Genomic DNA, 22,881 nt, shown 5'->3' on the forward strand with positions numbered 1-22,881 from the left:
CCATTGCTTCACTATGTCTTTGAACTTTACTTTTCCAATAACAGAAATCTCTCATAATACTAATCTTTAGGAAAAATAGACACACCGTTTCTGAACTTCACCTGACTAGGTGACACCTTTCACTCCCTCCTTTGAAATCAATCTAGCCTGTTTTATTTAAAAATGCAAATGTTCATTTGGCACCGCTGTTTACCTACTTCAATTTTCAAACCTGGTTTATCTTTTAACATATCAAAGCCTTCAGACCAACTGCCATTAATTCAATTAAGTCTCCCACACAAACACATAGACACATATAGACGTAGATACCACTAGTTTATAATACACTCCGATAACATTATTATATCTTCCTGACAAGAAGGTGTTGGGTGTGATTTAGGACTGAGCAGAAAGTGGAGGAGAATATGTGTTTGATAAGAACATCAAGCTGGAGGTTGGGGAAATGATGCCAGATTATCTTTTGAACACGGAGGTTGATTTAATAGATAAGAGGAACACTATTGTTGCTCTGAAGAAGGGTCATACGGACTTGAAAAATTAACTCTATTGCTCTCTCCACAGATGCCGCTAGACCTGCTGAGTTTTTCCAGCATTTTCTGATTTTGTTGTAGGGGAGCATCAATGTTGTTTTGGGAGGGATGGGAAGTGGTGAGAGGAGAAGTGTATGAAATAGAACGGACACAGTTAAGGATCCTGAGGAGAAGGAAAGAGACATTAGAAGTGCTAGCATGGAAGGTTGGATCATCCAAACCTACGCAATGGTGATGTGGAAGCTGGAAAAATACAACAGACTCCTTACAGTAAGTTGGGCGTGAGGATGTATAGTCAAGATTAGAGATGTAACCAGTGTTAAGCAGTACAGAGGCAGAGAAAGATGGGAGGGGAAGGGAGGTATGCTAGAGTGGAATGCTGGAGTGAAGAAATGGAAAATGAATGATGGCACAAGACAAAAGAGAGTGGCAATGGGACAAGATAATGATTAGCTAAAGCGAGACAGAGTGGAGCCACGATCAGGATGTGTGTGTACCTTTTCAATGGTTGGATAGATTTGGATGGCCTCAATCTCGTTAACCTTTAATAACCTTTGTTTGGATGATTCGACATTTGGTTGGTGGGGAAGGTTGCACCTCATTCTAGGCAGTGGTCGTGTAAGATAATGGTTGGTTGAAACTAGACAAATTGGAACTAATTCATGTTGGCTGATCCAGGGAAATGCACGCACAACAGATCCATAAGGAAAAGGATATAAATGAAGAGACAAAGGACAGCAGATTTGAACAAGACCTGCCACATTGCACTGCCGTCCAGAGATTTGGACTCTGTAATTTCAATCTTGATTCCGTTAATTGTTGCTTAATACTGTGAGTATGATTGATTCTGCTAATGTTACATTAAAGCCTTATTATTCCCAATTGGTGTTGCCAAAAAAAAATAATTGACAAGGTAACATGGGGCCATGTGGCTCCACCATAGAGACATTTACTATGGCAATCAGGTCAGAAACAGAGATAAAAGCAAAAAACTGCGGATGCTGGAAATCCAAAACAAAAACTAAAATACCTGGAAAAACTCAGCAGGTCTTGCAGCATCTGCGGAGAGGAACACAGTTAATGTTTCGAGTCTGCATGACTCTTCAAAAGAACTAAGGAAAAATGGAAAAGGGGTGAAATATTAGCTGGTTAAAGGGGGTGGGGGGTGCGACAAGATGAGCTGGAAATGAAAATCCTGATGGTGAGAAGGTCAAAACTTCTTCAAGGTAGGCATTCCTTGAAGAGAAGTGGCAGTCAATTAAACACTAAGGTCAGAAACTGAACTTGCAATCTGTATTGACAGATTTGCACAATTATCATAACATTTTAAAAGATGCAATAGATCAATTGCTAGTCTGATGAAATTACATACTCTGTACTCCATCTTATACGTCAGTTCCCCTCAGACTGTATGTGTCAATCACACTGTTATCATTAAAACTCATCTCCTGTGTCTTGTGTGTAAATATGATAAAGCGCTGAAAATATTTAGCACTGCAGTCTCAGCTGCAGCATATTGAGAAACTGCTTTAGCTCTGCTGTCATGATGGGTCACATGTATCTCACCAAATGCTCCTGGCCATTTAATCTATGAAGCTCTCCAAGTTTCTGCCACTGAATCACCAAACCTGTAAAGAGCAGCTGATCTGAATGTTTTGTGGAGTCTAATTTCCATTTTTCTTAAACATGAGAGAACAACTTGTTGACAAATTTAAGCAAATGCATGGCTTGTGTAGTAGTAGGTCTGGTACTCACAAGGTTAATGTGGCACTGAGTATAGTTCTGCCCACACAGTGATATAAGAAGGCACATGACCCAGAGCTAGTGTCAGCCGAGAGATGGACAGAGATGTATAAAGACCTAGGATGGAGTCAGCTTTATGCCTGTTCCTTCTAATGTAAATATGTAAATTGTTATAAGCTATTAATGAATATTTGCTGTAAATATACTCAAGACTACAAAGCCTACTTCCTGGTATCTAAAGCAGGATTCTTCATGGTGACCAGAGGGTTATCTGGATAACTCTCATCCTTGCATTAATGCAGAAAAACTAAGTAAAAGGGCACCTTCAACAGATTATGAAGTGAAAAGAACTCTCAACTGAAGCTACAGACACTGAGAAAACTCACCAGGAAAAGCTCCAGAGACAGAAGAGCCTGGAAGTAAAGAAGAAAATGTAATAGTGTTTTTCAAGCCTAAGATTCCATTGAATCCTCCTTGGAAATCCAGCTTCAGCAAGCAGAGCTCAAAGCCTGCAAGGTTGAAGTAATTTTTATTTGAATTCCAGGCCAGCTAGTCCTGAGAAACCCCTTTTCAGTCATTCATTCAGAAGCACTGTTTGAAAGAAGCCCATCACTAACCCCAATCCCCAACTCCAGCCGCGTAGGAACATTACACTGGAGGTGGGGGAAATGGTGCCAAATGATGTTTTGAATACAGAGGCTGTTTGGTAGACAAGCGGAGCCCTATTGTGATTCTGGGAAGGAGGGAAACTAGTGAGAGCAGAAGTGCATGAAATAGAACGGACACAACTGAGGGCCCTGAGCAAAAGGAAAAACGTATCGGAAATGCTAATATGGAATGTTGGATCATCTGAACATACGCCATGGAGATGAGGAAACTGGGAGAATACAATAGAGTCCTTACAGGAAGTGGGCTGTGAGGAAGCATAGTGAAGGTTAGAGATGGAACAAGTTTTAAACAGTACAGAGGCAGAGCAAGAAGGGAGGAGACGGGAGACAAGAAGAAGAGGGAATATGTATGAGAGAGTGGAAAGCAAGAGTGATTAAATGTTAAAAAGAGTGATCGTGCAAGGCAAAAGAGTGTGGCCATTTGGAAAGATAATAATTGACTGAAGCTAGACAGAGTGGAGCCACTGTCAGAATGTGCATGTACCTTTTCAATGGTTAGAAGGACTTGGATGACCTCCGGAGCTCGGAGAGAAAAAAATAATTTCCTCTTGTTTGGGTACCTTGCAACCATCCGATTTCTGAAGCAGCAAAGCCCGCAGCACCTTTCTAAGCCTCCTGACTTGTAACACTGCGCCGCTGATTAACTGACGTTGGCAGCCACCCAACCCATGCCGCCATTGCAGACCCTTCTACTTCAAGCAGAAATGAGCAGCTGCCATTTGAAAAGCCTGTCAAATGCCAGCCAGCATGGAAAGATTCTTTGATCAGCAGAGAACAGGGATGTCATTTGGCAGCCTTTAATCTCTTAGTGCTGTACCCACACTTTTAAAATTCCTCAGCATAGATTACAATTCCACATTCCCAGTTCTACTGGGATTCACCCATGGCCCAGACCAGTCACAGAATCAGAGTCATTGGAAGAGGAGGTCTTTCAGATACAGAATTGCTGGAGGTCTCCATAAAAAATCAGAAGCAGAACAAGTTAATACACTTCTTTACTCATTTGGGCCAATTGCAGACAACATCATTGCACAGCAAGCTATTAATAAATAATCTGCAAAATTCAACTATGTTTTAAAATCCTTCGACATTTATTGCAACTTGAAATCCAATAAAATATTGGATTTTAATTTAATAAGAGAGCCCAACTCCCTGTGAAACCTGTCGACTCCTTCATAAACGATCTCTACAGGGTGTCAGAGGAGTGTGAATATGGATCATCTGAGACAGAATCATGGTGGCTGTTGCAGGAAATTAACTCTCTGACCTCCTGCAAGCTAAAGATGATTTTACTTCTGATGAGGAAATCCAGCGAGTTAACTGGCTTAACTATGTGAATAATACAGGGCTATCCTAAAGGGAGAGAATACTTCATGGGGCAGCAACCAGCTCTCCATCGGCAGATCCAGTCATACAAAGGCAGGGAACATCTAAGTCAAGTAAAGCAATTCCTGAATCACCCAGCAGAGTGATCTTGCCAGTGTTGTGGTACAAATTGCCCTCACAGGATAGGTCGGTGCCCTTCGAGTATTGCCCAATGCTCCAGTGCCACAGACAGGGAAACCTTAGTAAACTGTACAAGTCAAAACTTCAGCAATGCACAGCCCAAAGGTCACCCATAAGGTCAAGACAGAAACTGAGAATGCATACAGCTGTTCTTCTTGGGTGAGATCAAAGAGAGCGGTGCTTCCTGTGGCAATGCTGTTATCCGAGTATGTGGTCATCGAACAAATTTTAAATTAGATTCAGATGCTAGCATGACAGTCCTGTCAGGTGATGAGCCTTGGCTCCAAGGCCTTTGGATTTGAATGATGGACACTCCATTATATGGAGCAGGGGAGTCTGACTCCCAGTCATCGGCATGATCCTTGAACCACTGAGGTATGGCCCCAAACAAATCTTTGAACTGATGTACTTTGTCCATAAGCAGCCTTTCTCTCTTCTGAGCAGATATGCCAGTGTCGTCCTTGCTCTTCTCCAGCTAGCGCAAGATGTCAAGACCACCACAGTTGTTAGCCAGCCAGAGCAGCACAGTCCTAAGTGCTCAAATATTAAAGAATAATCAAACTCGGATTTCACCTGTAACCACTCCTCTTTTTGCAGGGCAGGTTTGTCCATCATCATTCCAGGTCCCTGAAAGACCCCAATGGTCAGACCAGCCTACCACACACAAGATTGCCTGAGAACCTCCCGTGTTCTCATCATTACCAGAATGTTCAGGCCGAGGTGTTCGTTCTGGCTACCCTCGCAGTGAATACGAGGAATGGTACAATACCAGCCATGGTTTGTCGTGAGTCATTATCGAGCAGATAACAAGAGCACTCAAGATGCCTCCTGCTGCTCCTCCAGTACTGGTTATGGTGACTCTGGGCCTGGCGCACCCTTCCTCGGAGCCTCTTCTCCAGCACCCTTGGCCTGAGGAGAACCGGGTGGGCGATTTCCATATTTGGATTTCACGCCCTACACTGGCTGCTGCCCTTGGATGGAATGTCCAGCAGTTGCCCCTCAGCTCTTCAACGTGAACTTTTTCTCTAATGCCCTGCCCCTCAGATCCTCACATTTGACCCTCTTGTCTGTAATAACTCTTACCATCCCTGTGTTTCAAATGAAAGGCTGCACTTCAATGAAAGGCATAAGTTCAAGGTGAGGGGCAGGAGGTTTAGGGGGGATGTGAGGAAAAACTTTTTTACCCAGAGGGTGGTGACGGTCTGGAATGCGCTGCCTGGGAGGGTGGTGGAGGCGGGTTACCTCACATCCTTTAAAAAGTACCCGGATGAACACTTGGCACGTCATAACACTCAAGGCTATGGGCCAAGTGCTGATAAATGGGGTTCGGTAGGTAGGTCAGGTGTTTCTCACGTGTCAGTGCAGACTCGATGGGCCGAAAGGCCTCTTCTGCACTGTGTGATTCTGTGATTCTGTGAACTCCCACTCAAAGTCTGACAGCCGGTCTGTTACTCGCTAGCATTGAACAGTTGGGTTTCTGAAGGTACAGGATCCCCTACACCACGCTTTAAAATGGAAATGTTGTTTTCACTTCCAGCCAGAGGTATGTAAATTACAGTTAATGAGCTTCTCAACAGTTGAATTACCTTCCCGCTGCTCCAATGTGGCATTGCCACCTCACTGCTCTCCTGCTGCCTGTGTGATCCACCTCTCTCCACCTGGTATCGGGACTCTGACTCTTAATGTCCTTCACAATTCCACACCCCACCCCCCCCCACCGACCTTGAATCCCACTCCAGTGGCTTCCATTAAATTCCACCCATTGTTTCTTTACAAGTTACTTACTTTTCTATGTTTTCTTCTACAGATCCTTGATTAGGTTTTGTGCACGCACTGTCAAAGGCTCCAACAAACCGAAAACCAGTTTCAGAACAGGTTCAAAGCACTAGGATGGGGAAGGCATGTCTCTCGCCTGGTCAGTATTGTACATTTGTTGTTGCATTATTTTCACATCGATCTAAACCAAAGTGGTAAATATGGCCACGTAACAAGAAGATTCTTTTCATCAGAAGGTCGTCTGTTTTCACCTTCTGTCTGTTCGTGTGGCTGTTGTTCACACAGTGCCATGGGATTGCTTACATCCACAGTAACAGGCAGACGATGGAACAGTTTAACATCTCTTCCAGAATGTGGCACCACTGTCTGTGTGGACATCATCCCTGTGATTGTCCAGTGTGTGCTGGGAGTAGGTGGGTTTCCTCAATGCCAGCACAAACTCAGGAAATGATTCTTATATTGATTCTGGGGATCAGAGAGATTGAATATTGCACAAAAGAGAGATATGTTACTGAAGCTTTTCATTTGCACTCACAGGACAAAAGCAAAAATACCAAATTTCAAAAAACCTCAAAAGTTTTAACTAAAGGAGAGAATGAAGCTGATTGGTTGGGTAGTTGACTCTGAATAATGGAGTAGTTGCCATGGAGAGAGCAATGGGGAACTATGGGCTTCCCAAGTTCCCAGGAAATATTAAAAAAGATGCGCCGTTTGAACATGTTCCTTTTGTTTGCAAGTATCCGATCCCTGCCGATGAATGTCTATCACTTTGAGCAAGCGTGAGTGAGTCAGGTTATGAGTGTGACTGATTAGCTTAATTTGGTTGTTAGGGTCTCAGTTGCCAATCACAGAATCACATTGAACAGTACATCCCAGGGATTGGCTGATTGAACCAACTGTAAGTTCCTTGAGTTTCTTGTACTTTGTAGATTGTGGGCGTACACAACCAGATCACACTAGCAAAACACAAAACAAAGGGTGGATTTTGCCGCTTTTGAAACTAAGTGTGGCAGCAGTTGTGTTTTGTGGCTCATGTGCTGTGGTCCGAATGGGCAGGTATTTGAGCCTGATTCCACGCTTGGAAGCATATTAATTATGCACAAGTGAGTATCTCTCTGAATCAACTGGCAGGTCAGGAACTGATTTGTCTGCCATGCTGTTGCCTAATGGGGTCAAATGTCCAGGTGCCAAATTTAACCCCCACCTGAACACATCCATCTCCATCTCTAAAGACCAGCTATCTCCAGGAGACCCTCAGATATGGCTGCCAACCTGAAGGAGAAAGCTGTGATCTGCTTCTGTCACGATGCCCTCCAGACCTTGATCAGAAGAGTACAGCAGCTAGGGATATGCTTTATCCCAGGGACAGCTCCAGGAAGTACACCAGCCTTGCCTCTCCGGCCTGGGAGGACATAGCAGGGTAGGTCAGCCCAACTGGCCACCACACCCGGAACGACGTCCAGTGCAGGAAGAAGATGAATGATCTCATCTGATCCGCCAGGGTCAGTCACTCTTCAACCCCCTCCAATGTCAAACTCTCATCATGGCATCATGTACTCAAAGGGCTACTCTCTTCAGCGCTCTTACACAGTATTAGTGGGGAACACATATCATCACTGATTATCTTATGGATACTTCCATATCACCAGCATCTCATCTATCATTCTGCTCACCCTCCATCTTCAGCTCCTTCTGGGGAGGGCTCTCCACATGCAGGGGACATGCATGTTTCCCAACCTCTGCTCCATTCCTTCCCATCGTGTTCCTTTCTTTTCTCTTCATGCAGTCCAAGCTGCCCCATTCCAGAAGGGAAAGATCCCAGATTGGAGGAGAGACAGCCAACGTCGTGCACCCTCACCAAACTTGAGGAGGATGCAGCCGAGCTGGCTGGGGAGGACAGGGATCGCCCCTGTGGGGAAGGGTAAAATCTTGGAGGGATGAGCCCTCTATGAGTTCGTCACATCTTGACAATCTGAGTGAGTGACATCCAATTTCGTAATCTGCCTGCTCATAAACTAAAATGATCTCCTCTCTCTTGTAGCCACCAGCAGACCTAGGCACACAAGGGAGGGGGGTGGGTGACAACATAAGCCCCAGACCACCTTGGAAAAGGAGCCTGAGGGAGCCACTGAGGAAGAACCGTCACTGTGCCCCCCCGTACCCTCCACCAGCACAGGGACACACCTCGGGGGGTCATACCAGACCGATTCCTGAGATGGCAAGATTGTCGTATGAGGAGAGATTGGGCCGAATAGGCCTGTATTCCCCAGAGTTTAGAAGAATGAGAGGGGATCTCATTGAAATATATAAAATTCTGACAGGGATGGACAGACCGGATGCAGGGATGATGTTTCCTCTGGCTGGGGGGGTGTCTAGAACAAGGGGTCACAGTCTCAGGGTATGGGGTAGACCATTTAGGACTTAGATGAAGAGAAACTGCTTCACTCAGAAGGTGGTGAACCTATGGAATTTTCTACTATAGAACGCTGAAGAGGCCAAGTCACTGAGAAGGAAATAGAGGATCAGCCATAATCATGTTGAATAGTGGAGCAGGCTCGAAGGGCCAAATGACTTTCTCCTGCTCCCAGTTTCTATGTTTCTATAGCTGAAGATTTGGCTTGGGCTCACCCACTGGAGAACAACTGACTGAACGTCTCCACAGCAGTGGAGGCAGGGACATCCCATGTCTCCAGCACTCTGAGGGCCGCTGTCAATCAACCACTTGCTGCGTCTGAGTCAGATGATGAGCCTCTTTGAGAGGCAGCCAACTCAATAGTGGAGATATAACCACAGGCGGCAGAACATCAGGCAGAGATTCGGCAGTCACTCAACGGACTAGAGCAAAGGATGGAGGAAGCCGTCCGTGTTCTGCCTGATGTGAGCCCCTCAAGTTCATCATGGAAAGGTTGGCAACCACTATGAAGACCCTGGTCCAGCAGGTTTTGCCCTCAGCCCTGGACTCCATGGTGCCACACTGGTGGGCAGCATAAGACCATAAGACATGGGAGCAGAAATTAGGCCATTTGGCCCATCAAGTATGCTCCACCATTCAATCATAAGCTTCTCAACCCCATTCTCCCGCCTTCTCCCCGTAACCTTTGATCCCCTTACTAATCAAGAACCATCTATCTCATTCTTAAATACATTCAATGCCCTGGCCTCCACAGCCTTCTGTGGCAATGAATTCCATAGATTCACCACTCTCTGCCTAAATAAGTTTCTCCTCATCTCTGTTCTAAAAGGTCTTCCCTTTACTCTGAGGCTGTGCCCTCGGGTCCTGGTCTCTCCTTCTAATAGAAACATCTTCCCCATGTCCACTCTATCCAGGCCATTCAGTATTCTGTAAGTTTCAATCAGATGCCCCCTCATCCTTCTAAACTCCATCGAGTATAGACCCAGAGTCCTCAAGACGTTCCTCATATGTTAAGCCTTTCATTCCTGGGATCGTTCTCGTGAACCTCCTCTGGACCCTCCCCAGGGCTGGCACAGCCTTCCTGAGATACAGGGCCCAAAATTGTTCACAATATTCTAAATGTGGTCTGACCAGAGCCTTATAAAGCCTCAGCAGCACGTCCCTGCTTTTATATTCTAGTCCTCTTGAAATAAATGCCAACATTGCATTTGCCTTCCCAACTACCGAGTCAACCTGCAAGTTAACCTTAAGAGAATCCTGGACTAGGACTCCCAAGTCCCTTTGCACTCCAGATTTCTGAATTCTCTCTCCATTTAGAAAATAGTCTATGACTCTATTCTTCCTACCAAAGTGCACGACCTCACACTTCCCCACGTTGTATTCCATCTGCCAGTTCTTTGCCCATTCTCCTAACCTGTCCAAATCCTTCTGCAGCCTTCCCGCCTCCTCAATACTACCTGTCCCTCCACCTATCTTTGTGTCATCTGCAAACTTAGTCAGGATGCCCTCAGTTCCTTCATCTAGATCATTAATGTATAAGGTGAAAAGTTGTGGTCCCAACACTGACCCCTGCGGAACTCCTCCAGTCACCAGCCGCCATCCTGAGAAGGATCCCCTTATCCCCACTCTCTGCCTCCTGCCAGACAGCCAATCTTCTATCCATGCTAGAACCTGGCCTCTAACACCATGGGCTCTTATCTTACTGAGCAGCCTCCTGTGCGGCACCTTGTCAAAGGCCTTCTGGAAGTCCAAGTACATAACATCCATTGGCTCTCCTTTGGCTAACCTACTCGTTACCTCCTCAAAGAATTCTAACAGATTTGTCAGGCATGACCTCCCCTTGATGAAACCATGCTGACTTTGCTCTATTTTACCATGCACTTCCAAGTATTCTGAAATCTCATCCTTAATAATGGACTCTAAAATCTTACCAACAACCGAGGTCAGGCTAATCGACCTGTAATTTCCCATCTTTTGCCTCACTCCTTTCTTAAACAGAGGGGTTACATTAGAGATTTTCCAGTCCTCTGGGACCCTCCCTGACTCCAGTGATTCCTGAAAGATCACCACTAATGCCTCCACTATCTCTTCAGCTATCTCCTTCAGAACTCTGGGGTGTAATCCATCTGGTCCAGGTGATTTATCCGCCTTCAGACCTTTCAGTTTTCCTAGCACCTTCTCCTTGGTAATGGCCACCATACTCGCCACTGCCCCCCGACTCTCTTGAACTCTGGGGATGTTACTCATGTCTTCCATCGTGAAGACTGACACAAAGTACCTATTCAGTTCCTCCGCCATTTCTTTGCTTCCCACTACTACTTCTCCAGCGTCAATTTCCAGCGGCCCAATGTCCACTTTTGCCTTTCTCTTGCCCCTTATATATCTAAAAAAACTCTTGCAATCTTCGTTGATATTACTGGCTAGTTTCCCCTCATATTTAATCTTCTCCCTCCTTATTTCTTTTTTAATTGCCCTCTGTTGGTCTTTGTAGGCTTCCCAATCCCCTGGTTTCCCACTGTTCTTCAACACATTGTATGCTTTCTCTTTAGCTTTTATGCTGTCCCTGACTTCCCTTGTCAGCCATGGTTGCCTCGTCCTCCCTTTAGTATGCCTCTTCTTCCTAGGGATGAATTTTTGCTGTGTCTCCCAAATTACTCCCAGAAACTCCTGCCATTGCTGTTCCACTGTCTTTCCTGCTAGGCTCATCTCCCAGTCAATTCTGGCCAGCTCCTCCCTCATGCCTCTGTAGTTGCCTTTATTCAACTGTAATACCGTAACATCTGATTCCAGCTATTTGCTCTCAAATTGCAAGGTTAGTTCTATCATATTATGGTCACTTCCTCTTAAGGGTTCCTTCACCTTAAGCTCCCTTATCAAATCTGCCTCATTACACATCACTAAATCGAGAATTGCCTGTTCCCTAGTGGGTTCAACCATGAGCTGATCCAAAAAGCCATCTCGTAGACATTCCACAAATGCCTTTTCTCGGGATCCACTACCAACCTGATTTTCCCAGTCTACCTGCATATTGAAATCCCCCATGATCACTATAACCTTGCCTTTCTTACACATCTTTTCAAACTCCTGGTTCATCTTGTGCACCATCAGTGTCTAGGTGACAGGGGTTGAGAAACCTTGTCCTCCCTCCAGGTGCCCCTTCTCCTCAAGAGGTCAGGGAGGAGCCCTCAGGCACCCAAAGAGAGGATGAGCATCAGCCGGACACTGGAGGGCCTCCACTCTGGACACTCCAAAGGTGTATAACCACTCAGAGTCCCCTCTGCCTGTGACCTCATGATCTCCAGCTGCTCAGGTCAATGAGGGTGCATCTGCCCCTGAGCCGGAGACCCTTAACAGGCCGGTGTCTTCCAGGCCTCCAGCCACCAGAGGACGTCCACCAAGATCATCACAGACATTAGGACATAGCAGTCAGCAAGCTGCCTCATTCTGCTGTGGATGTCAGGGCTGCATCCAGGCATGGTGGTAGAGTCAGGAAAATTAGGAAAGGTTGAATTCACTGTTGGGTCACAGGCATGCAACCACTGAATAAATATTGGACGTTTGTGAATACATTTGATGTGTAGGGGAGTAGTTTGGTCAACTGAATGCGTTGTGATTACTTTTTTTCTCTTATTCCTTCATGGAATGTGGGATTCGCTGGCTAGGCCAGCATTTATTGCCCATCCCTATTTGGCCATGGAGAAGGTGGTGGTGAGCTGCCTTCTTAAACTGCTGCAGTCCATGTGGTGTAAGTACACCCACAGTGCTGTTAGGGAGGGAGTTCCAAGATTTTGACCCAGCAACAGTAAAGGAATGGTGAAATACTTACAAGCCAGGATGGTGGGTGGCTTGGAGGAGAACTTCCATGTGGTGTGTTCCCATGTCCTTCCAGGTGGAAGGAGTCATGGGTTTGGTAGGTGCTGTCTAAGGAGCCTTGGTGAGTTCCTGCAGTGCACCTTGTAGATGGTACATAATGCTGCAATTGTGCGTTGGTGGTGGAGGGAGTGAATGTTTGTGGATGGGGTGCCAGTCAAGTGGGCTGCTTTGTCCTGGATGGTGTCAAGCTTCTGGAGTGTTGTGGAAGCTGCACTCATCCAGGCAAGTGGAAAGTGTTCCATCATATTCCTGTCTTCTGCCTTGTAGATGGTGGACAGGTTTTGGGGAGTCAGGAGGTGAATTATTTGCTGCAGAATTCCTAGCCTCTGACCTGCTCTTTTTTGCCACAATACTTACGTAGATTGTCCAGTTCAGTTTCTGGCCACTGGTAACCCTCAAGATGTTAATAGTGGGAGATTCAGCGATGGTAATGCCTTTGAATATCAAGGGGTGATGGTTGGATACTCTCTTGTTGCACATGGTCATTGCCTGGCACTTGTGCGGAATGAATGTTACTTGCCACTTGTCAGCCCCAGTTTGGATATTGCCCAGGTCTTGCTGCATTTGGACATGGACTGCTTCTGCCTCTACTTTTGGGGGAGGTGGTGGCATAGTCATATTGTCACTGGACTAGAAATTCAGAGACCCAGGGTCATGCTCTGGGAGCTCACATTTGAATGCCACCATGGCAGACGATGAAATTTGAATTACAATAAAAATCTGGAGTTAAAAGTCTAATGACGACCATGAAACTATTGTTGACCGTTGTAAAAACCCATCTGGTTCACTAATGACATTTAGGGAAGGAAATCTGTCGTCCTTACCTGGTCTGGCCTACATGTGACTCCAGACCCACAGCAACGTGATTGACTCTTAAATGCCTGGCAAGCCACTCAGTTGTTTCAAACTGCCACATATTATTTGCATATGAATCTTCTTATTGCAAGGTTTAGCTATCCCCCCACTGAGTGATCGTCTCCCTATGAGAGATTAACATCCATATCATGCCAACCTCACTGAAAATAGTTTCTGCAGCCTTGTGTGATGTCAGGGAGATGTGTTAAAAGCTTTATTGGAAGTGTGTGACTAAAGCGCTTGTAACCCTTCTTCCCGCGACACACCATTGTGTGAGGGCAGACCAGTTGCCTTGATGGATTAGCAGCAGTTGTGTCTCCTCAGTGGTAGAGCCAAAGGACAAGATTTGGACTGGAGGATTAGATCCCCAACCATGTCCTCATCTCACTCTCCACTAGAATTCGTCATTCAAGTGGTGACAACTGCATCAAGTATCCACCGCGTTCTTGTTGCTGTGTCGATTTTTAGTTCCCAGAGCAAGAGCATACAGAATGCACCACTATCCTTCTTAGAGATCATGGCCAGGTCAATCATGAGGCTGGAAGGTGCAAGCCTGAATGCTGACCTTGCTCTCGATATAACTGGTTGGACATCCTTTTCAATACAATGCAATGTCTTTGAGGGCCAGGAGACATGTGCCTATCTCCATTGCTTTCACTTTACTCCTCCTGGAATCATGTGGCAATTATATGTTATGGGTACGTCTTCCATGTCATGTTTCCTCAATGCATCATCCTGTGGAAGCTGGCCCTCATCAATCTCTTCAGTTTCCTGGGCATCCTGCTCTTCATCCTCTGAGGAACTCTCATCCTCCTCCATTTCTCCCTCTGGCAAGGGATCACCCTGTGCAGCACCAGGTTGTGAAGGGCACAACACACAACAATGATGTTGGAGACTCTATCTAGAGTGTACTGCAGTGCCCCACCTGAGTGGTCCAAACATCAGAAGCACATCTTCAGAATACCAAATGTCTGCTCGATTAGGGACTGTGTGGAGCTGTGAGCTGCATTATAACTCTCCTCCAAGGCTCTCTCAGGCTGACCTACAGGCATCATTAGCCACCTTTTCAGTGGGTACCCCTTATCCCCAAGCAGCCATCCCCAAAGATGCTCAGGCGCTTCGAATATTTGAGGCCCCTGGGAGTGACTCAGGTTGTATGAGCCATGTACCTGGCACAAACATGCATCATATGCTTCCGATGAACATGCATCAGTTGAATGTTGATGGAATGAAACCCTTAAGGGTTAATAAACATTAGGGGCTACTGCCATGGAGCCCTCAAAGTCACATGCGTGCAGTCGATTGCATCCTGCACTCTTGGGAAGCCTGAGATGGCTGAAAACTTATTGAATCTCACAGCCTGGCTATCTTCATCCAGTGTAAACCTCCCATAGTAATGTGCCTTGCTTTAGAGGGAACCTGTGACCTCCTTGATGCATCTATGTGTGGCAGACTAGGGGTTGCCGCACAGCCCCCATGTGGAGTCCTGAAATGATCCACAGGCAAAGAAATTGAGCATGGCAATGACCTTCAATGCCACTGGCAGGGGATAGCATCCAACTCCATGGGGCATTAGTTCCTCACAAAGAATGAGGCAGATGTGATCCCCCAGAGCTCAGGATAAGTGCAGAAATGCTGAGCATTGTCTCTCGCTCGTCTGCACATAATAGAATCTTCTTCAGTGGACCCTAGGTCTAACCACTCACCTCCATGGCCTGGGTCTATCATTCCTGATCCTCATGTTGTTGCTGTGGTCCCTTGAACCATGGACCTCAATTGGGGTCTCTTTTTGAAGCTATGCTCGGTGTTGCCTGTCTGTTCTTCTCCTCCATTCTATTAGAACCTTCAGGAAGGCAGCATTGAGTTCTGGATCCATTATTGTTTTGGCCTCCTCTCTGAAATGATCGATTGAATAGATTAATGAATAACAGTTGAAAATAGTGAAGCTCACAATCTTGAAGTGCAGGTAATTGTAAAGGTCTTGAGCAGCTTCTGCGTTCCTAACCCTGTCACTGATGCAGCCTTGTATCTGAGGCACTAAAAGACACACCGAGGTGACAAAGGTGCCATCCCTGAGGCTTAACACCTTAATCCCACAGAGGTTGGAGAAGGTGGGAGATGGTCTGATGGCTCTCCACTTCTTCCTAGAACAATCCCCATCCAGCACTACTCTCCTCTGTCTGGCTGAACTTGTTCTCACACTGAACAATTTCTCCTTTCACTCCTCTCACTTCCTCCAAATAAAAGGTGTGGCTATGGGTACCCGCATGGGCCCCAGCTATGCCTGTCTCTTTATGGGGTATGTGAAACATTCCTTGTTCCAGTCCTACTCCAGCCCCCTCCCACAACTCTTTCTCCGGTACATCGATGATTACTTCAGTGCTGCTTCATGCTCTCGTCGGGACTTGGAAAAATTTATTAATTTTGCTTCCAATCTCCAACCCTCCATCATTTTCACGTGGTCCATCTCTGACACTTCCCTTCCCTTCCTTGACTTCTCCGTCTCAATCTCTTTTGATAGACTGTCCACCAATATCCATTACAAACCTACCGACTCCCACAGCTACCTCGACTACAGCTCCTCACACCCTGCTTCCTGTAAGGACTCCATCCCATTCTCTCAGTTCCTTCGCTTCTGTCACATCTGTTCTGATGATGCTACCTTCAAAAACAGTTCCTCTGACATGTTCTCCTTCTTCCTTAACCGAGGTTTTCCACCCACGGTCATTGACAGGGCCCACAACCGTCTCGGGCCTATCTCCCCCGCATCCGCCCTCATGCCTTGTCTTCCCTCCCAGAAACATGATAGGGTCCCCCTTGTCCTCACTTATCACCCCACCAGCCTCCGCATTCAAAGGATCATCCTCCGCCATTTCCGCCAACTCCAGCATGCTGCCACTACCAAACACATCTTAACCTTCACCCGCCCGGCGGCATTCCATAGGGATTGTTGCCTCCGGGACACCCTGGTCCACTCCTCCATTACCTCCTACTCCTCAACCCCCTCCTATGGCACCTCCCCATGCCCACGCAAAAGATGCAACACCTGCCCCTTCACTTCCTCTCTCCTCACCGTCCAAGGGCCCAAACACTCCTTTCAAGTGAAGCAGCATTTCACTTGCATTTCCCCCAACTTAGTCTACTGCATTCGTTGCTCCCAATGCAGTCTCCTCTACATTGGAGAGACCAAACGTAAACTGGGGGATCACTTTGAAGAACACCTGTGGTCTGTCCGCAAGAATGACCTAAACCTCCCTGTCGCTTGCCATTTGAACACTCCAACCTGCTCTCTTGCCCACATGTCTGTCCTTGGCTGGCTGCATTGTTCCAGTGAAGCCCAACGCAAACTGGAGGAACAACACCTCATCTTCTGACTAGGCACTTTACAGCCTTCCGCACTGAATATTGAATTCAACAACTTTAGATCTTGAGCTCCCTCCTCCATCCCCACCCCTTTCTGTTTCTTCTGCCTTCCTTTTGTTTTTTCCAATAATTTATTTCGATTTTTCTTTTCCCACCTATTTCCATTATTTTTAAATCTTGTATGCCCTGCTAGTCTTTCCACCCCACCCCCACTAGAGCTGTACCTTGAGTGCCCTGCCATCCATTCTTAATTAGCACATTCGTTCAGATAATATCACCATCTTCAACACTTCTTTGTTCCTTTGTCTTTGACATCTTTTGTTTATCTGCTCCTATCACTGCTTGCTTGTCCCTACAACCATACCACGCCCCCCCCACAACTGGTCTCTCCCCACCTCCCACCTCCCCTCACCCCCCGCACCTTAAATCAGCTTGTATGTCATCCCTCTTCTAATATTCACTCAGTTCTGTTGAAGGGTCATGAGGACTCAAAACGTCAACTCTTTTCTTCTCTGCCAATGCTGCCAGACATGCTGAGTTTTTCCAGGTAACTCTGTTTTTGTTTTGGATTTCCAGCATCCGCAGTTTTTTGTTTTTATCTAAGATATTAATTTAGTTTGGTTTGTGATGAATCCTTTAACACTAAAGTTTTGTAGGTAGTTAATACATTTTTTTTCCAAATGTGATTAAAAAATGTAAAAGGTGTATTTGTTTTTATTTCAGTGAGTTTGATCTTCTTACTGCACGTATCACTGGGTAAGTCATTGTACATTTCTAGTTTATATCACAATATAGATTTCATTGGTCCTGGGAATGGTAATGTAGGGCAGAGTTTAATGCCCTGACAAATGGAGAATTTGAAGGCTGGGGTGGGTGGAATTTAATGGGGCAGAGTGTGCAGGATGGGTCCCCACCACCTTCCCGCCTCTATCTGATTAAGTCCAGGTGGCAGGCTCGTGGAAGACCTTCCCTCTGGACTCGAATTGAGGGCTAAAAGTGGTCCATTAAAGCCCACTTAAGCGCTTCATGCTGCCATCACTGGTATTCAAACAGTGCCAGGCAGGGGCATTGCCAAGTGGGGAAACTGAAAAGCAAACCCTGTTGGTGTTGCTGGCAGGATCCTGCAAGTTTCCCTTGTTCAAAGGCACTCAGTGCCTGATGAAGGGACCTGCACCAGGAAGGGGAAATGCACTGAGACTAGCCCCTGCCTTTTCTTCTCATCCCCTCACTCGTCTCCCATCGATCACCTTCCTGTAATGCCCATCCCGCCAATATTCACCTGTGGTCCCTCCTTAACCCTTGGACTCTGATGGGTGCAGTACTGGCAGTAGCCACTGTTCCATGTGGCGCTAACAAGTCAGGGGGAGCTGCCAGTCACCGATTGACCGACAGCTCTTAGCAGGGGCGGTTTCTGCACCCGGAGTCCTAAGTATTGGGGAAGGCTCGACACCAGCTAATTAGGTGCCTGATGGGCACTTAATTCCAGTGGAACTTGCCAAATGGGAGCAAAGCTGGATTCTCAGCAATTCTCCAGTTGCTGAGCAAGAACCCCGATGCTCACGTTCAATTCAGCTTGTGGTGGTTATTTTATTCAAGTACAATTCCAGCTGAATGGGAGGTCAAATACCGCCATGTCAGTTTGAGAATTTCAATTTGATTTAAACATTGAAGTGAATGAAAATCAGGAGAGAGATTTAACTTCAATATAGAGCCAAAATTGAAATTATTGAAAATCGAAAGCGATTTTATAACAGGCCCGACTGAATCAATATCACTTGTTTTATACAATCATCCAAAGCCCAAGATCCCCCCTTAAGTCTCGTCAGCAACAGTGAAACAAACTGACCGAAAATCAACTTGAAGACCTTAGATGACTGGGATTTGCTAATATCCGGGAGTTTCCACTTGGTTGCACCATTTTCATTTGTCGAATTCAACCAAAATTAGCCTGTTTAAAACTCTTGAATATATATACCTTTTAATTTACTTGGAAATTGACCATTGCACCCCAAATATAACTAGAAGGTTGCTCAATATGTTTATACAAATCATTTTCAGTAATTTATAATAGGCTTATCATAAGTGGTGGGTTGTCACTATAATTAAAATACAATTTTTAAAGTGATAAACTGTTTTTAAGCTGTATTAATCAACCCAACAATCCTACCATTCATAAATGCATCAAGGAATATTTCTTTCAAGCATTTAATAAAAAATTCACATCTTTACACTGCTCAGTTGTGCTGGTTCATGATACCCTTTGCATTTGATGATATGCAAATAAATCTGAGCAGAGGTTTGAGGAGAAAACAACATTTCATAACATTAATACAAATTTGGGCACAATTTGCAACAAAACACTATTGTGCTCAAAGCAGAAAATCTTCCCCATAGTTATTTCACTCGACCCTGTTAAAATCCTGTGAGTGACCACACTGGAACTACTTTGTGCTCTGAGCAGTTCAATCATCATCCTCAACATAATCTGATTCATTCGCTCTTAGCAAACCTCAGCTGCTTAGATTTGACATTGTCTCATTAGAGTTCCAAAATGAGCTTCTATAGTTTTCTTCCTCAACTTCATGCACTGAGTCTTCAGCCCTGAGACAGACCGGGAGGTTCTCCAGCTTCAGCAGGTCCTTCCTTGTTTTATTGTTAGAACCTTGTAAGATGTGTGCGGGAGATAAACTGACATATTGGTTGGTTTAAGACCATAAGGTGATAAGAAATAGTTAATAATACTTCAGTTTAATTACACACAAATTAATGCAAGGAGATTTGAAAGGGAATAAGCAGGAACAATGAAGATGATTCAGGCCTTTCACAATTCAAGGCCATGGAGAGACTGTCTCTGGAAATCTGATTAGCTTTCTTCAGTCTAATTGGAATTTTCAAGGTTTGACAAGAGTGGCAATATTAATCTCAGCAAATTGTTCATGAGAATGAAAGTTTCAAATTGCAGAAAACACAAATTTAAATGAAGGAGGTTTATGGGAAGAAGAGAACTCTCACAGGAGTTTCCCAACCAAAACATAACCAAAGTGTGAAATAAATGACCAAGGAAATCCATTGAAGTGCATGCAGTAAGAGGATTCAAGTCACAATTAAGAGCGGAATCGTCCCAGATTTGCACTAAGTTCGCTAGCGGTCAGGTAAAGTGGTGTTCAGCCCTCCAGGCCTGCTTTAACGCTGTATTGTTCCAAACCTGCGACATTATTTATGTATTCCCAGGAAACAAGCTGCTTCAATGGTGAGCAGGCTCTCATTCGCCTACCACGCCATCACCTCGATGCTTCACCACACCGAGCATCATATTTGAATCCAGCCGCACGCACCATATCTCAGTATTTCCAGCTCACAACTGCTGTAGGGAAGATGTCCACGAAAGGTAAGGAGACTGCGGCCTCCAGGTTTAGCAGCGTGTCACTGGAATGTCTTTTGGATGCTTTGGGGGTCTGTCACGGTGTCCTCTACCTCCGCTTTTGCCACAGGAGAGGCAGCATTGTTACCTACGAGGCTTGGGATGCAGTGACAGCAGTGGTCAGTGCTAATGCCCTCATCCATTCCACCAGGGTAACTCACTCTCCTCATCACTCCCAACTGACACTCGCAAACCCATCACACATCCACAGGGATCTCACATCTCAGGGGACAACACCATTAACTCTCACACACATCCTCCCATCTCCATCAGGCTCATATCCTCTGGAGCTCACATCTTCATTCCTATCCATAGCGCCACTCAGCAGACAAACATCCCACTCAGTGCCATGTGTCCTGCTCACACTCTCTCCATCTGTTTCCATGCAGGAGAAGCCGGCTCACATCAGCAGGGAGAGGTCCCAGACCAGGGGTGGAATGGCCCACATTGAGGAGTGTGCCATCCTGCTGACTGGTGAGGATGTGAACCCTGCCCACCGATGGTGAGGTTGAAGCAAACACCTGATGATCCTGCACCACATCACCCCCTCCCTCAACGCAACTGTGAGTGCTCTCTCTCCTGCTTTTGACTCTGCTTCCATGTACTCATTCTCTCTACTTTGGTTCACAGGGAGCTCTGCCAAGGGACCGATACCCTCAGCCAGCCAGTCCCTCAGCTTCATTCATGTCCTCACCTGCAGCCAAGAGGGCTTTTCCTCCAGTGAAGAGCTGGAAATAAGCAGCCCGGAAGACCTGTCACCGCAGAGGGAGCAGTCGACCCACGAGTGATTCGGAAGGGAAAAGCCTGTGTGGGGCAGGGCTTTTAGGAGGCTCATGCAAGCCCTTGCCTTAATGTCCCGAGCATTATGAATGCTGCCTGGAGGGGTTTGCTTTCATTTGTCCATCTGAGCTGACCTGCATCTCCACCCACCCACTGATCACACCCCCATGCAGCATCTGATCTCGCCCACCATGACTCTCATTTCACTTTTGATTTAGAGAGCATGCTGCTCATTCAGTTTTACTTTCGCTCCCAACATTACTTTCCACCTCCCCTCCGTGACCTTTCCAGCCACAACCCCTTTCCTTTGGGGATGTCCAGGTGAACGTGCACATTCCCTTCCTTCCCAAAACCCCACCCCCATCCACATTAGCCTCCCCGACCTCCTCCTTCCCACCCCCAGGGTCTGTGTTTGCATCTGGCTCCCCACCAACCACCCTCGTTGTCCCCTCTATCGCTACCGTCACACCCTCACCCTCTCACCTTACCGCCTCACTCTGCCTACGGTCATTCTCAATCTTCCTCCATACCACACCCACACTTAGTTCACTGCTCAGGAGGCAGACATGGACCTATCTGACCCCTCCCATGCACGTTCACCTGCACATACCCACCTCATCCATAAACATTCCTCCCATAAACTGTCCCCCCCACCCCCAGAACCCCTCCTGCCCTCTCTTCCCTATTCCTTCCTCCACCCTTTCCTCTTCCCCCACCCTTACTCTCTCCACCCTCAGCACTCTTTCCTCTAACCTTACATCTTCCTCCAGTCTCACTTCTTCCCCCACCCTACTCCCTCCCCTCTCCCCACTCCTTCCACCCCCTGGACAATTTCTCCTCTCCCCACCGCTTCCTTCCCCTGTGCACTCTCCCATTTCCCCACCCCTTCCACCCCCTGGACATTCTCCCCTCTCCCCACCGTCTTCTCCGCTTGCCCCCCTCCTCCTATTCTCCCTCCCTCCCACCAACCTCTCACCCGATACCTTCATTCCCCCCTCTGAACCTTAGCCCATCCTGACAACTGCATTCCCACTCTCCCAGCCGCCCACCATCCTGACATTTCTTCCTTTCCCAGCTGATCCTAGCCCTTCCGCTCCCACCCCCTCGACCATCATCCATTGTGTGCATCAATGGTGGTTGACCAACTTCAATGAGCTGCTTTGCAGCAGAGCCATGTCCATGAGAATCAACCCAGCATGGCATGGATGTTCCTCCAGTGTGCCATTGATATCAGTCTCCAGCATCTTCTGTTCCTCGGATATCCGCGTAGTGCGCCAAGCCTTGGCAGGTAAATCCCGACATCTGCTGGTCACGGTTGTCACGATGTGTTCAATGCCGGCGTGTTTTCCCCCCGACGTGGATGGACGATCCTGCAGGGTGGACGATCCTGGCGGGCAGGCCTAATAATGATATGCTGCTATATTACAATGAGGTTCCCAACGTCCAATGGCAGGGAATGCAGCCCACTCTTGGCAGGCTGAGCAGACGATCGTGAACTGGTTTCACACCATCGTGAAACTAATCTCACCATATTGTCTGCTCACATCACTGAATGAACACACCCGAAGCCAACAGGCATGGAAAATCCCAGCCTAACCATGTGTATTGGGAGAGGAGATTGAGTGATATGGTAAGAATCTTTGAAGGTTAGGATGACAGGTTTATACAGCCCAGGTGACTTTTCCGGTTTCCAAACATGGGTGTTTTCTTAGCCATCAGCACTGGGATTTCCACCTCCCATCCTGCAAGATGGGAACAGACTTTCCAATTTCTGTCAATTATTCAGGTTCCTCTAAATAAGGGTGGGAAGGGTTAATATTTATCTTCAATGCAAATTAAAACATGCAAATTAATATTAATTGACAAAAGGTTGTGGGAGATGTAAACCCAAATTCTCTTATTGTGCGTAACTCTCTGACAGGAGCATTGAAGACAAACAATTTACTTTGAAGA

At 46.4% G+C, this 22,881-nt stretch overlaps 1 protein-coding gene across 1 annotated transcript in view; it reads left to right on the plus strand.

Annotated features, from left to right (window-relative positions):
* Positions 1–6,253: 6,253 nt before the first annotated feature.
* LOC121281971 (chitinase-3-like protein 1) overlaps positions 6,254–22,881 on the plus strand; it is a 54,292-nt gene continuing 37,664 nt past the window's right edge. The window contains exons 1-2 of the mRNA XM_041195260.1: positions 6,254–6,362; positions 17,451–17,483. Coding sequence (XP_041051194.1) covers positions 6,338–6,362; positions 17,451–17,483 — 58 coding nt within the window. The 5' untranslated portion in view covers positions 6,254–6,337. The remainder of the gene's footprint in view (positions 6,363–17,450; positions 17,484–22,881) is intronic.

The sequence above is a fragment of the Carcharodon carcharias genome, chromosome 9 (genome assembly GCF_017639515.1).
Source record: "Carcharodon carcharias isolate sCarCar2 chromosome 9, sCarCar2.pri, whole genome shotgun sequence".
Classification (NCBI taxonomy): Eukaryota; Metazoa; Chordata; class Chondrichthyes; order Lamniformes; family Lamnidae; genus Carcharodon; species Carcharodon carcharias.